The following is a 14,954-nucleotide window of genomic DNA, read 5'->3' on the forward strand; positions in this document are numbered from 1 at the left end:
AGTGCTTATTACAGCGCTCCGGGCCATCATTAATTCAGTTATTAATGAAGCTCGCTTCTGCACACCAACTCACGTGTGATTTGACTTTTCACAGTTCACATGTTTACAGCATCTTCATTTCTAATGTTCACGTGAGGACCACAAAAGGACACGATGCAAAGAAGACAGACAGACAGACAGACAGACAGACAGACAGACAGACAGACAGACAGACAGACAGACAGACAGACAGACAGACAGACAGACAGACAGACAGACAGACAGACAGACAGACAGACAGACAGACAGACAGACAGACAGACAGACAGACAGACAGACAGACAGACAGACAGACAGACAGACAGACAGACAGACAGACAGACAGACAGACAGACAGACAGACAGACAGACAGACAGACAGACAGACAGACAGACAGACAGACAGACAGACAGACAGACAGACAGACAGACAGACAGACAGACAGACAGACAGACAGACAGACAGACAGACAGACAGACAGACAGACAGACAGACAGACAGACAGACAGACAGACAGACAGACAGACAGACAGACAGACAGACAGACAGACAGACAGACAGACAGACAGACAGACAGACAGACAGACAGACAGACAGACAGACAGACAGACAGACAGACAGACAGACAGACAGACAGACAGACAGACAGACAGACAGACAGACAGACAGACAGACAGACAGACAGACAGACAGACAGACAGACAGACAGACAGACAGACAGACAGACAGACAGACAGACAGACAGACAGACAGACAGACAGACAGACAGACAGACAGACAGACAGACAGACAGACAGACAGACAGACAGACAGACAGACAGACAGACAGACAGACAGACAGACAGACAGACAGACAGACAGACAGACAGACAGACAGACAGACAGACAGACAGACAGACAGACAGACAGACAGACAGACAGACAGACAGACAGACAGACAGACAGACAGACAGACAGACAGACAGACAGACAGACAGACAGACAGACAGACAGACAGACAGACAGACAGACAGACAGACAGACAGACAGACAGACAGACAGACAGACAGACAGACAGACAGACAGACAGACAGACAGACAGACAGACAGACAGACAGACAGACAGACAGACAGACAGACAGACAGACAGACAGACAGACAGACAGACAGACAGACAGACAGACAGACAGACAGACAGACAGACAGACAGACAGACAGACAGACAGACAGACAGACAGACAGACAGACAGACAGACAGACAGACAGACAGACAGACAGACAGACAGACAGACAGACAGACAGACAGACAGACAGACAGACAGACAGACAGACAGACAGACAGACAGACAGACAGACAGACAGACAGACAGACAGACAGACAGACAGACAGACAGACAGACAGACAGACAGACAGACAGACAGACAGACAGACAGACAGACAGACAGACAGACAGACAGACAGACAGACAGACAGACAGACAGACAGACAGACAGACAGACAGACAGACAGACAGACAGACAGACAGACAGACAGACAGACAGACAGACAGACAGACAGACAGACAGACAGACAGACAGACAGACAGACAGACAGACAGACAGACAGACAGACAGACAGACAGACAGACAGACAGACAGACAGACAGACAGACAGACAGACAGACAGACAGACAGACAGACAGACAGCTTCAGCAGCTCCAGAGATTACAGTAAAGCCTCTGATCTCTGGATCAATATTCATATTCATCCACCTCGGCTTCAGCTGCAGCTCGGAGACAACACCAGTCAAACAAAGTGTGAGTGTGTGTGTTGACCCCCCCCTCACGTCCCCCCCCATGTCATGTCCCCCACATCCCGAGGGCCCATAAAAACATGTTGCATTTCCCTCTGAGAGGCGGATTGACGCCCCAAATGAAATCCTTCCACCCGACGCACCGAGCCTGATTCCATCGACGAGTGTGTGTGTGCGTGCATGGTGTGTGTGTTGTGTGTGTGTAGTGTGTGTGTAGTGTTGTGTTTGTAATGTGTGTGTGTAGTGTGTGTGTTGCGTGTGGTGTGTTGCGTGTTGTGTGTCCCTTCTCATTCATTGCATACACACAGTTACACAACATGACAACCGCTAATGGAAAAGTCTGGTGGTGTGGTTTTCTTTTTTTATACACACTCCTCAACAATCAGTCTGTGACCTCACCTTCAGATCTCCTCATCAAAGATCATGTTATGCAACATGATCTTTGTGCTAACACACTACTCCTGTTGGATATCACCCCCACCCCCCCCTCAACCCCCTGTTACATGAGAGACAACATGTCACATGCAGCAGCTTCTACCCAGTGGAACACAACGTAAATCATCTTCCTTTTGTCACACAGGTTCTCCTGGAGCTGACGGTTAGTAGATCTTCACTCGGTGGACTGGAGAAGGTCCCTCAGATACAACTGTGAATCTCCAGGAAGGCGAAGCTCTGGAAAGTGGTGTCTGTGTCCCACCAAAGATGGAGGATGTGTTGGGACCAGGGTTTGGGAACCTTGTATGTCTATACATCTATAGATCTATAGATGTATATACGATCTATAGATGTATATACGATCTATAGACGTATATACATGACTCTGAGCCTTCTAACCAGCTCACATTCACGCTGCGCTCTAACCGCGTCCCTCGAGCTTCTAATAACAGCATCAGTATCCTGAAGCGTGAACCTCTTAATGCCCGCGGCGCGATGGAGGAGACCTCCACCCGCCCCCGTCAGGTCTGATGGAGGCTAAGTGCAGAGTCTCGCCGAGGTAAACATGTGGTGTGACTGTGAGAGCTGCTTGGTTCTGCTCGCTGGCCTTCAGGCCTTCTGGATCCACGCTGTGGAGCTCAGGATGCTCCGGGGGCTTCAGGGGGGGTTTACCTCCCTTCTGAAGGTCCAGACCTGATCAAGAGGTCCCCCCCTGCTGGTCCAGACCAACCCAAACTACTTGTGTAGTTGCGCGTTTTGAAAAGCAATTCACCTCTAAAACACCAGGTGGCGTAACGTGTTTGGTGGAAGACGACCTGGAGAGTGACGTCCTGTAAGTGGAGGTCGTTGGTTTGTCCCGTATTTTCCTCCACAGCTTCACTCCTCAACCTGCAAAACGACGTTTGTGGAGATCTGCGTCCACTATGAGGACACCTTCATCACGTCCTTACAGTCCGCCCATGACGGGCTGGATCAGTGTTCATATTTACGGATTCCTTCTGACAAAAACTCTTCAAACTGATTCATTCTCTCGTAAAAAAATTCTTTGTTTTAATAATGGCGAAATGATGCTATGAAACCGGGAAAGTGAGACTCCTGAAAGGATGCAGTCAGCAGACCAATCACAGGGCTAGTTTAGACGTTTATAAAAATGGGTCGATGCTGGAAAGAGGGGGTGAAAGGCATCGAGGGGCTCTGGGTCTGAAACTAGGCTTCACTGAGGAGCAAATCCAGCCGTGCAGAGGAAGAGGAGGCTGCTCTTTGCTTTGCTAACGAGCCGCTCATTTAAATAAAGCAAAGACACGAATCCAGCGGGACGTGGGGGGGGGCGGGGGGGGGGAGGAGCAAACAACGGATGAGGTCCAAAGAGAAATCAATAACCACCTAACCTCAAATAAATGATAATCTAATATCGACATTTTGGTCAAATAAAATACTTTGCCGCCCCCCCCCCCCCCACTTTGCTCTGGGGCCATCAAGGCCTCCCTCTATCCAGTGAGCTGCCCTGTGATTGGCTCTCTGGGAGCAGCGAGGTCTCCGTCCTGTCTCCCCCCGTCATTGAAATTCAATGCAGCTGAACTCACTGTTTACATATTCTTTGTTCTTTGGGCGTCATCAGCAGGAAGCACAACGCCATGCGCCATGACGGACAGGAACCCGCCGCCCCCCCCAGGGTGCCAATGGGGTCTGCTGGTAATTAGTCTCACAAGATCGAAATAGATACGCAGCTTAGTGAAGCTGTAGATGTAATCTGTGAAACCTGAGAGCTTCTGTTGGAGATGAACAAACCAAGGAGACACCTACGCATGTCTGGACCTTCTCAGAGGTACCACTGCTGCTCCTGTAGAGCCTCGGGGTACAAAGCCTCCACCAGCACCTCCGTCAGGCAGAGACACCCGTAAACCAGAGTCCAATGAGTCCAGGGGACAACAAAGACGGGTCCATCTGAAACAGAGGGGACGGATCCGCCAGCAGAGAACCAAGTCATTCATGTTGAAGATGCAAATGTGGGCCAGTGCCAGTTAAAAAGCAGCCTATGAGGAAATGTCCTTGGTTACTTTGAATTGTTACTCTGAATGACTTTTTTCATCACGTTGTCAGTTGTGTGAATACGAAGCGGATCTTTCTAAAGAATTATTATAAACATTATAAACGTGAATAAATATTGAACCCTGTAAATCAATCAGAAATAACATGAAATGATCCCTGGTGTTTGCCCTCATTTGGTTTATTTTGTTTGCTTATTATGAAGATGATTCTGCAGCAAGAAAAACAACATATTTAGCATGATCCGTTTTATCCAACAGTGTTTTCATATTTAATCCTTAATACATATTCTCGTCATCATCTCTTCATGTTTCACACTCGGCCCACGGACAAGATGTTCCTGATGAGACCAGGATCCGTGTTTAGGGCCGGATGGATCTCTGAGGTGTCCTCCTCCCATGTCCTGCTGAAGCATGCTACGCTAATCCCCCCCCCCCGTAACGCAGCGCTGCCACAGCCAGGTCAGCAGACCAGAAGATGCCGACGCCTCCGTCTGACCGCCGGAGCCCGTCCTGCATGACTGGAAGATCTCGCCTACTAAGCAGCCATCTGATTCTCGGGGTGTTAATGTCTCTCATCCGGCTTCCTGAGGTGATGCGCTGTCAACACAAGGTCCATCCGGGGGCTCCTTCCTCCAGGTGCCTCCAACGGGTCTCTTCAGGAGACGCCTGGAAGTGTTGATTAAAGACCTCAAACGTCTACAAAAAGAACGCAAGACAAAGCGCTTTGTCATGTTGAAGCAGACAGACTCTTCTGGGTGAAGGTCCTGCACCAACCCCAACCCCCACACCCCCCCCCCCCACCCGACCACGGGAGGCGACGGAGGCCTTCTGCCCTCCGTCTGTCACGAAGGAAGATGGAACGCAGCTTCTCTGACCTGCTCCCCAGAGGCTTCAAGAGCGCCACTGTCCCATCAGGGGGCTCCACCTCTCTGCCTCCACCTCTCTGAGATGTGACCCCATTAAGCTGGGGGGGTCACAGAGGAGCTCGTTGCTCCTCCTCTGAAAAGAGGTAATTGTGGTCTGATCCCGGAGTGTAAACATTTCTGAGTTGCCCCCGGCGATCACTCATAAACATAATTGCTGTGGAGATCTGGCAAAATCATTCGCTTTTAATTACATCAAGTGTGTGTGTGTGTGTGTGTGTGTGTGTGTGTGTGTGTGTGTGTGTTGGCAACAAGCTGCTGTTTGCCAGAGAGCCAATCGAGTCATGAAGGATGGAAAAAGGCAGAAGAAGAAGCGTTTTGTCAGCGCCCCCCCTCCCCTCAGAACGCCCCCCATGTCAGACGCCAGTGGTACAAAGTGAGGAAACATCACAACAAGTGAATTACATTTTATACATAATACATCTTTCTGTATTTATATCTGCAGAAGATCACAATCATTTACTGAGCTCGCGTTTTCATTTCTCACACACACACACGCAGGCACACACACAGGCACACACACACACACACACACGCAGGCACACACACACACACACACGCACACACACACACACACACACACAGCAGAAGGAACCTTCCCATTGATCGTCTTAGATTCAATTATTCAACATTAGCTGCTTTTCTCGTTGACTTCATCGATGGAACAATTAAATCCAAATGATCCTCATTTCAAACGCGGTTCTGTTCCATGTGATCGAGGCCCGTTGCCGACCCACAGGGGGGGGGGGGGGGGGGGGGGGGGGGGGGGGACTCTTATCCCCCTGATTAGTTTACACCGCCCCCCCCTTTCCTCTAGATGTCACATGACTGCTAGACTGCTTCCAGGGAAATGCTGCCTACGGTCAAATTGCTGAGTTGTCATGGTTACCACGAAGTGCCGCGTGTTCATTATGAAATATTAAGACCATCCTAAATATTTATCTTCATTTATAAGAAGTAAGAATGATGCTGCTTTTTAATCACATTTTGCAGTAGAAAACTAACTAAATCATGTGTGTGTGTGTGTGTGTGTGTGTGTGTGTGTGTGTGTGTGTGTGTGGTAGAGAGCTCGGGGCTTTGTCCTCATGTCCTTGTGGATGTCTCTCACCCTTCCTTATCTCGCCCCCCCACACCAACTCAACTGTGTGTAACTGTGTGTAACTGTGTGTATTGTTTTCATCACACTGACACACTCCGTTATCTTCACTTTGCAAAGAGACATGAATAAAAACGCAGTGGAGTAAAGTTATTAAGCACAAAGCCAACAGAGAACATGTGGGGCCGTCAGGAGACGAGTGACGTCACCATGACAACCAACAACCGTCACAACGGTGAAGGACCACTGACACCCAGCTGAGATAAGAGCGATGGAGGAGACACCATGCAGCACCACAGAGACCTGGACCTCCTTCAGGGGCCGAGAGACACGAGCACCACAGAGACCTGGACCTCCTTCAGGGCCCAAGAGACACTAGCACCACAGAGACCTGGACCTCCTTCAGGGGCCGAGAGACACGAGCACCACAGAGACCTGGACCTCCTTCAGGGCCCAAGAGACACTAGCACCACAGAGACCTGGACCTCCTTCAGGGGCCGAGAGACACGAGCACCACAGAGACCTGGACCTCCTTCAGGGCCCAAGAGACACTAGCACCACAGAGACCTGGACCTCCTTCAGGGGCCGAGAGACACCACCACGAGCACCACAAAGCTTCAAGGCCTTTTTAAAGGGTCACTGTTTGCAAATAGGAAATAAATCCAAGTAAGTAGAAGCCGACTTCCTGAAAGAGACATAAAGAAGGTCTGCAGGAGGCTGTTTGCTGTTTGTGACACTGTTCAGTCCAACACACACACACACACACACAGGGCTGATCTGTGAGGAGACCTCCCTCACCTGCTGTGGGACAGGTGACAGGAGTTTGTCTGCATGGATCCAACAGCAGGAAATGTCACTCAAATAAATGCAGACAGACAGGAACCACCCACACAGACACACACACACATACACACACACACACACAGACACACACACACACACAGCATTTAGCAGGCGCTCTAAATCAACTGTCATCGTCTCCGGCAGCAGCCGAGATAAAAGCTGAAAAAGATGTCACTACGTGAGTGTGTGTGTGTGTGTGTGCGCGTGTGTGTGTGTGTGAACACAACACTTGCTGCGTCTGACAAAGTCTCCCAATAACAACCAGCAATTAAAAACTAATACAGAAAGACAACTTTCAACATACAACTTTAGGAACTGAAGGTAAACCTCACGACAAATAAGTGATAAAAACAGCAGGAAATGAAAGAGGCACAAAATGTAAAATCAGATTCTGAAGGAAAGTGACAGAAGACACAAAGATGAAAACAACACAAACTATTGGGAATCTGGAGGAGACGAAGGAGGCAGAAGACGGAGGGACGTGGTCCTGCTTTAGATGATTCCACACGTTTCCGACCTCACAAAGAGGTTTGACTTCCTGTCAGAGACGCTGGGACACAACGTCTCATCGTCTTCCTGTCCTAACGCGTCTGTCACAGAAACACCTTGAAGGTCATGACCTCACTGTTACATGAGCCCGGATGCACCAGTCCAAGGTCAAAGGTCAAAGGTCTCCTTCGTTTGACTCTTTCTGTTCTTTAAGATAAAAGCTAAAGAAACATCTGCATGACTCAGAGAGACAAATGAAAGCAGTGATGGAGTCATTCAATAATAAATTAAGTCAATAGAGAGAAGAGTCTAAAAGTAGAATAAACTTCATCCTCAGAGACACACACACACACATCAGGGTGTGAATCCCTCTCCCATTACCCATAATCCACCACAGCGGACTGTCAGCGGCTCTCTGAGGGCCGAGGATCATGGGAGCTCTGAGAAAGGTCACAGCGAGCAAGAAGGCATCAGGACACACACACACACACACACACACACACACACAGCTGAATGTGTATTAATTAAAAGGTCCTTTTGATGTGTGAGAAAAGGTTCTGACAGATAAACAATAACCAAGAGGTTCATGTGGAGGAACTTGGATTCATCAATGTTTTTGAGAGTTGAGGAATTTTTCTGGTAATTTTGTCACAGCAAGGAAAACCAAACAAGAGGAGAATTTAAAGTCGATCAAAGAGTGTGTGTGTGTGTGTGTGTGTGTGTGTCCTCCCTGTAATCAATGCCACCCTCTCCAGCAGCGCTGCTGATGAGGCTCTCAGCAGGTTCTGCTCTACATTCCTTTTCACGGAGGTGAGTAAGGTGCAGTAATTACTTCAGTCCTCACAGGTGAGTTTCTGCCACCATCGGGCTGAAGAGCACCTGGATCTTCAAGGTCTGGACTTAACGTCTGCTCCAAAAAGGAGCATTCATCATAGCAAATATTCTATGAGCAACTTTGAGATGTTCCGCTTCCTGCTGAAGGCCTTCTCCTCGACCTCCAGCTGTGGATCACGTGACCAGGTATCGTTACCGTTAACCGGACCGGACAACGGCAGAATCCATAGAACGTAACAGACGTCTCTACAGGAAAGACCTCGTGGCAAGTTGTGAGAGTCTGAATACGAGATCAAAGCCAGATGCAAATCCAATCCTTTCAATATTTCCCATTTCTTTTATCCTTTTTATTGAGAACCGGTCGTCCGTCTCTTTTGCTGATTTAGTTTTTGTGAATATTTCCGTGAGAGAATCTCACTCATCTTACATTACTGATTCATTCCAAAAGACTCAAATGTTCCAAACTACTTCAATACATCAAAGAAACCCTTTACTTTCCCTTTTTATTGTTTAACATAATCAACGACAAAGCCTTCGTTTTCATCATCATCGACGTCATCCTCAAACAAAACCACTTCTCATCATCCTCTTCATCATCCTCATCCTCATCCCTCTGATCTGCAGCGAGGAGAACCGGGGGCCACACACACACACACACACACACACTCCTACCTTCTTGCACCGCCTGGAAGGGGTTGTTGGGCTCGATGAGCTTGATGGAGTGCGTGATCTTCTCACTCTGCAGGACGTCGTCGCTCAGGCTCAGGTCCGACACGGCCAGCTGGAACACCTCGTCGTCCCGCGCCGCGTTCACCTCGAATATCGCACCTGGACGGGACCAGAAACCATCAGGAGGGGGGGTCGGTCTCCATGGCAACGTGTGTAAAAGCAGCAGCCCACGAAACGCGCACACATTCAACGTGCTAATTAGCAGGTTAGCTAATTGTTACCTGTTGATTCTCAGATACTGATGATTAAATCCGACCAAACCTGTAAATACTTGTTTGTAGTAGCTCTCCACTAAAGGTTTGACCTTCATGAAGTTATTGTATCTTATGTGGAAGGTTGGTGTCTTCATGCATGAATTAGGATTGTTGATGGTAACGTGAGTCACACCTGTGATCTCTTTTTGATTAGTTCCTTTAACTTTAACTAAGTACAAGTGGACCAGCATCACCTTGACATCGGCTTTTCAAAGAGAAACAACACTAATGGAGCTTCAGTGGTAGCTCTAGAAGGAACACTCCCTAATTTAGAGATGCTTCAGCTGGTCTCCCAGAAGGATCCAATCAGCAGAGATTGGCTGCAGCCAGGTGAACCCGCCCTGCAGAGGCTGTGGCTCTAAACCAATCACAGAGGTCTGTCCAACTTGTTAAGGGAGCTCTGTGCTGCTGTCAGGTGTCATTTCAGCAGCTATCAAGCATTCTTCACTCGTTCTGGGTTCATCATCTCCCATCTTCACCACCAGCACCAGCACCAGCGTCCTTTGATCGTCCCGCTTTAGAATGAAGTCCAAAGATTCTGCACGATTTGCCATTTTATACTTTGTAATAAATGTTTGTCAACTCGGACCGAGTCTGTCTGATTGAATTATCTGTTTAATTGACATTTAGGTAAGCTGTGCTTAAGGAAAGAGCACACAAAGAGCGCACAACAAGCGCACAAAGAGCACACAAAGAGCGCACAAAGAGCGCACAACAAGCGCACAAAAAGCAGCAATAAGCAACAAGGACACAGATTAGAGGAACGTGGAGCAAACACGGCTCCCACCTTCTCTTTGTTTTTGGGCCTTTTGGATCGACCTTAACAAACAGAGTCAATCCTCCTTCTCTCATGGGGGGGGTGGGGGGTTGAACAAATCATGTTCACACCAGAGAGACAAACACTTATAAACCTGTTTCCTCTTTCATATTAACTTAATATCTAATATCCTAATTCCTGTGTGCAGTTTGTCTAAAAGGATTTTCACCTTCAGGCATTTTACCTTCCTGCTTATTCTATTTAAACTGTGCAGGTCAAACCCAGCTGTGACATCATCACCACGCAGCCTGATAGACATCCAATGAAATGAGTCATGTGACCGTAGTTATAGATCCACATATCAAGGTCCAAATGCTCAAGATTTGAGATCAACAATGATTAGAAGTGCAGATGATTAATCAATGAATGAAGGAGGTTTCTATTGGAAGACGGAATCAATAATCTATTAGCCTTGTGTCTCCTGAATAATGCCTCTAGATCTGTGAGCTGGAGGTCTGCACACAGCTCACACCACCAGGGACACTTCCTGTGTAAAGAGGACGTCCAACCAGGAGGTCCCGCCAGGAGCAGACGGCCAATCAGGAGCCTTCACGGCGTCTCCGTTCAGACACATTAAGGTATCGGGATCCTGAGCCATTTGAACGTGAGTAATGTGCAGCTTCAAGATGTTTCCAAACACAACAACAACAAGTGGATTTATTTGATCTTGTGGATGTGTGACAGGACTCGTGTGTCTCTTCTGTCTCTCCACAGATCAACACATCGTGCATCAACGTCATGAAGAGAGCGTCTGCTGCCGCCGCGGCACCTCTGACCATCAACCACGTACCGGCCTCCTGGTGCTCCGGACGAGAAGATCCTGGAGCAAAGGGAAGACGTCATGAGACCAGTTTGTAACTGGCCACACTCATCCACACATGTGGTCATGTGACAGCCAGCTGATGGGAGCCGTTACCGTAGAAACCCCCAAACAGGGTCGCAGGGAGAGGAAGTCTGGTGCTGAAAACTATATTCGTCAGTGAAATGTCAGCTGAGGCTCAAGAACAACAGGCTGAAGAGATTCGAGTCCACTTCCTGAAGCTCGACATCACGAAGGTTGGCGGTTATTTATCTCAAAAGAAGACGAACTGGAACCAGAACACTGACGTCTCTCTTTGAACTGAACACGAAGAGGGACAGACGCCTCTGAAGACATTCCAGTTTTCACACAAAGCATCCTGGAGGTGTTTTGGTGGAGGTGATGAAGTCGGAGCCGTTCGGCATCGTTCCTCTGAGCACCACCACGTGTCTGAGGTCCATGTCTGCATGGAGACTGGAGCTTCATGTGTTGGTGGACGTCATGAGCTCCATCACAGAGGAAAGTCGTGTTTTCAGCCCCGCGGCTGCTGTGATGGAACCTGTAGACTCTGCCAGTGGGTCAAAGGTTAAAGAAGGTCCAAGTCTTCGGGTATCAGCTCTTTCACAGCCCCCCCCCCCCCCCCCCCCCGCCACTTATCCTCTACAGGAAGCAGAAGAGACAAAGGGACAAACAGACCGGGACATGTCACCGCCGATGAAGACGAGGCAGATGCTCGGCCCGGGGTTTGGGGGCCGATGTCGGAGCACTGTCACATTGGATCTGCCAAGCCAGTCAGGGTCTGTCTGGAGGTCCATGGGGGGGGGGGGGGGGGGGGTCAACATGCAAGCAGCCAATCACAGATCACAGACCGTTTGCTTTGTCCGCTCTGTGCTGCTCTCCAGATGGAGACATTGAGCCCTTCTGATCTCAGGTGATTTTAAAGAAAAGACACTTCCTGAATGCTACAGTGTCCTTTAAATAAAGTCCTTAAAACCTCCGCATGTGAATCGTCCCAAGCAGTGCGTCCTGCATCGTTTGTTTTAAAGAACACGGCAAGCTCAAGATGTTCTGTGAAGGATCTACGAGATCAGAAGATTAGAAATAAGAAAGTAAGCCACAAAACGGTGGCTTTCATCAGAAGCTTCCACCTCTGAGAGGAACACAACGCATGAAATGCTCTGTTCCCTCAAATAAAGAAGAGTCAATGAGAAATAAGAATTATACATTCACCTCTGCAGGGCCTTAAAAACAAATCAAATGAAACTCGTGGGTTTCTTTCTGCTCAGAATGCTTCTCCTCGTGGTGGATCTCCATCGTTGATCAGAGATGTTGGTCTGCTGTTAGAGGTTTAACACATTCGGCCGCTGAGCTCCTCCTCGGCTGAAGAGAAGCCTCAGAACCATCAGTCATCACATCGATGAAGAAAAATAACACAATATTTACTTGTGCAGCGTCCCCTCACGTGGAGCTTCAGCCTGACACATGCTCACTGCTGGCATCCACCTCCCTCATTTGTTCGTATCCACTGTTGTGTGATCTCCATAATCCTGTATCACTGTTCTCTTTTGTCTCCATGTAAACTCACATCTTTCCCTGGAGGAACAGTGAGGTGTCCATCTGTTCTCCCACTCATCCCTCCGCTGCACAACTCGAGACATTCTGCACAATATCCCTCCTCAGAGAACACAATGTCACCTGTATGAGCAGTAATTCGGATCATCCAGACCCCCCCCCCACCGCAGTGCTCAACAGGCCTTGTGACGGTCTGAAACATAACTATTGTTTCCACTTCCTCCCTCTGCTGGCTCTCCTCCAAGCGGATGGAGGCCGCCTGCTGCATCCAATCATCTCAGGGGAAGAGGAGCCTTGAATTGGAATTAGTGCAAATTGGGGAGTTGAGATGAAAAGTGCAAATGTGGCATCACTGTCTCATCGAGTCTCAAAACCCCCTCCGGTCCTCCCGTATCAACGCCTGCTTTCGCCCAAAAAGTGACTTCACCAACATTTGACGGGCATAAGGGACACAAAGGGAAGGGGGGGGGGCGGCGGTGGGGGGGGGGGGGGGTGACGGCAGCAGAAAGTGGAGCCCGCCAACCAGCTTGTGGGTTTCGTCTTTGTTTCGGAGCCCAAACAGTCGGCGTTTGTCCCCTCGGTCGTCTCCTCCCTGGAACAGTTTCTTAACATTTCCCTCACGTCCTATTCAAAGTTCAGGCTTTTAGATGAGGGGAGGCTGGGGGGAAAGGGGGGGGGAGGAGGAGGGAGGGAGGGAGGGGAGGAGGATGGACGGATGGATGGTTAAAGCAAACACCCAAACACTGTTGGACCAGTTCCGCTGCCAATGTGAATAATACATCGACATGAGGGGGGAGGACGGCCGGACGGAGGGACGGGTGGAGGGACAGAGGGGTGGAGGCATGGACGGGTGGAGGGACAGAGGGGTGGAGGCATGGACGGGTGGAGGGAGTGATGGTGCGGCGCAACACTTTGCAGAGACACTTCCAGGCTGCGCTGCGTGCGTCTGATCCTGGATGCAACAGCCTCCTTCCTCTCCTTCCCAAACGTTAGCCCGGATCGGATCGGATCGGAATGATAATTAGATTGCAGGGGGGGGGTATGCATGGGAACTACAACGCTTAAATGCTGCCTTGCCTCAACTTAAACACCTCTAATCTGTCCGATTCACATTCCGTGTTCTAAACCACGTCTTACGGCCATTGCCCTGCACGGCAAAGTCCCCCCGCCCCCCGCCCCCCACCACAAATAATCCCTGTCGGTGTCTTACCGATGTGAATGATGGAGTCGGCGCTCACTGTGTTGCATTGCAATATCCACAGGGAATAAAATAACAATGTCAGCATTTCCATCTCCAGTTTGAGCCAAAGAGGCGCATCCACGGATCCACCTCCTCAACGTGCGGCTTGTTTCTCAGTGAGGAGCAAATCCAAAAAAGAGAGAACAGTAATGAGGAGCCAAATCCCGAGGAGCAAACTGTCGGGAAGGAGAAGAGAAATAGCTAAGTAGCAGCTTCCAGGGCTCCGGGGAGAAAGAGAGCCGGTGAGTGAGGAGGGAAGGGGGATCGGATGAGAGAAGACACCGGGGGGGGGTGGGGGGGGTGAGATCCACCAGAGGAGCAGCTCTGACTCTCCACCTCCGACTCTGAGACATAACACACTGCAAACTGCGGAGGAGGAGGAGGACGGAGCCCCTCTCTCTGTCTCTCTCTCTCTTCTCCCCGACCCACGTGACTGCAGAGCCTCTATCAACGGCGCAGGAAGTCCGACCGGAGGAGGAGAGGCGAGGGATGGAGACGGAGGGAGGGGGGGGGGGGGGAGGAGAGCCGGCGCGCACCGCGGAGGAGACGCGGTGAGATGGAGCGAGACGCCCCGGACGGTAGGTTGTGTGTGGGATGACTCGGAGATGGTGAGGGAGGGAGGAGGTGTGTGTCTGTGTGTGTGTGTGGGGGGGGGGGTCGATGCCGGTAATGAACTTGCGACAGCCCGACTTCACGTCTCACGCGGTGGACGTGCTCACCGCACCGAAGTTCGTTTATTGCGCACCGACAGGAGGAACCGTCCCCACCGCATTGCCGCGCCGCAATGTGCGTTGTCCAGCTCGTGCGTGTGACACCCGCATCCGCGCGTAAACGCAACACAACGTTGTGTCCGCCGTTCTTTCTCGTGATGGGAAGAGGAAGAGGACCAAGCGGCAGCTCGCTCTCCCAACCGGACAAACTAACTTCTCTCTCGCAACGGGGCTGCTGGCGTGACGTGACACCGGCTCCAGGTGACGTTCGATCGGTGCCCTCCACAAACATCCGTCGCGTCGGGCTCGCGTTGTTGGGCTCAAGTCCCGGACACGAGGCCGAGCTGCGGCTTTTGGCGCGGCCGCGTGCGTAAA

The 14,954-nt window shown here is 50.1% G+C and overlaps 1 protein-coding gene across 3 annotated transcripts in view; it reads right to left on the bottom strand.

Moving 5' to 3' along the window:
• Positions 1-14,284, bottom strand: part of LOC119212822 (glutamate receptor ionotropic, delta-1-like) — a 112,357-nt gene extending 98,073 nt beyond the window's left edge. For 2 of the 3 annotated variants that reach the window (XM_037463619.2, XM_037463618.2), the window contains exons 1-2: positions 13,840-14,284; positions 9,131-9,286 (exon numbers count right to left, since the gene is read on the bottom strand). In XM_037463619.2, the coding sequence (XP_037319516.2) occupies positions 9,131-9,286; positions 13,840-13,921 (238 nt within the window). In that variant the 5' untranslated portion in view covers positions 13,922-14,284. Of the gene's footprint in view, positions 1-9,130; positions 9,287-9,408; positions 9,638-13,839 lie in introns of those variants that run through there. The other variant, XM_037463620.2, reaches the window with a different exon arrangement.
• Positions 14,285-14,954: the final 670 nt, after the last annotated feature.

Source organism: Pungitius pungitius, chromosome 21 (assembly GCF_949316345.1).
Source record: "Pungitius pungitius chromosome 21, fPunPun2.1, whole genome shotgun sequence".
In the NCBI taxonomy this organism is placed as follows: Eukaryota; Metazoa; Chordata; class Actinopteri; order Perciformes; family Gasterosteidae; genus Pungitius; species Pungitius pungitius.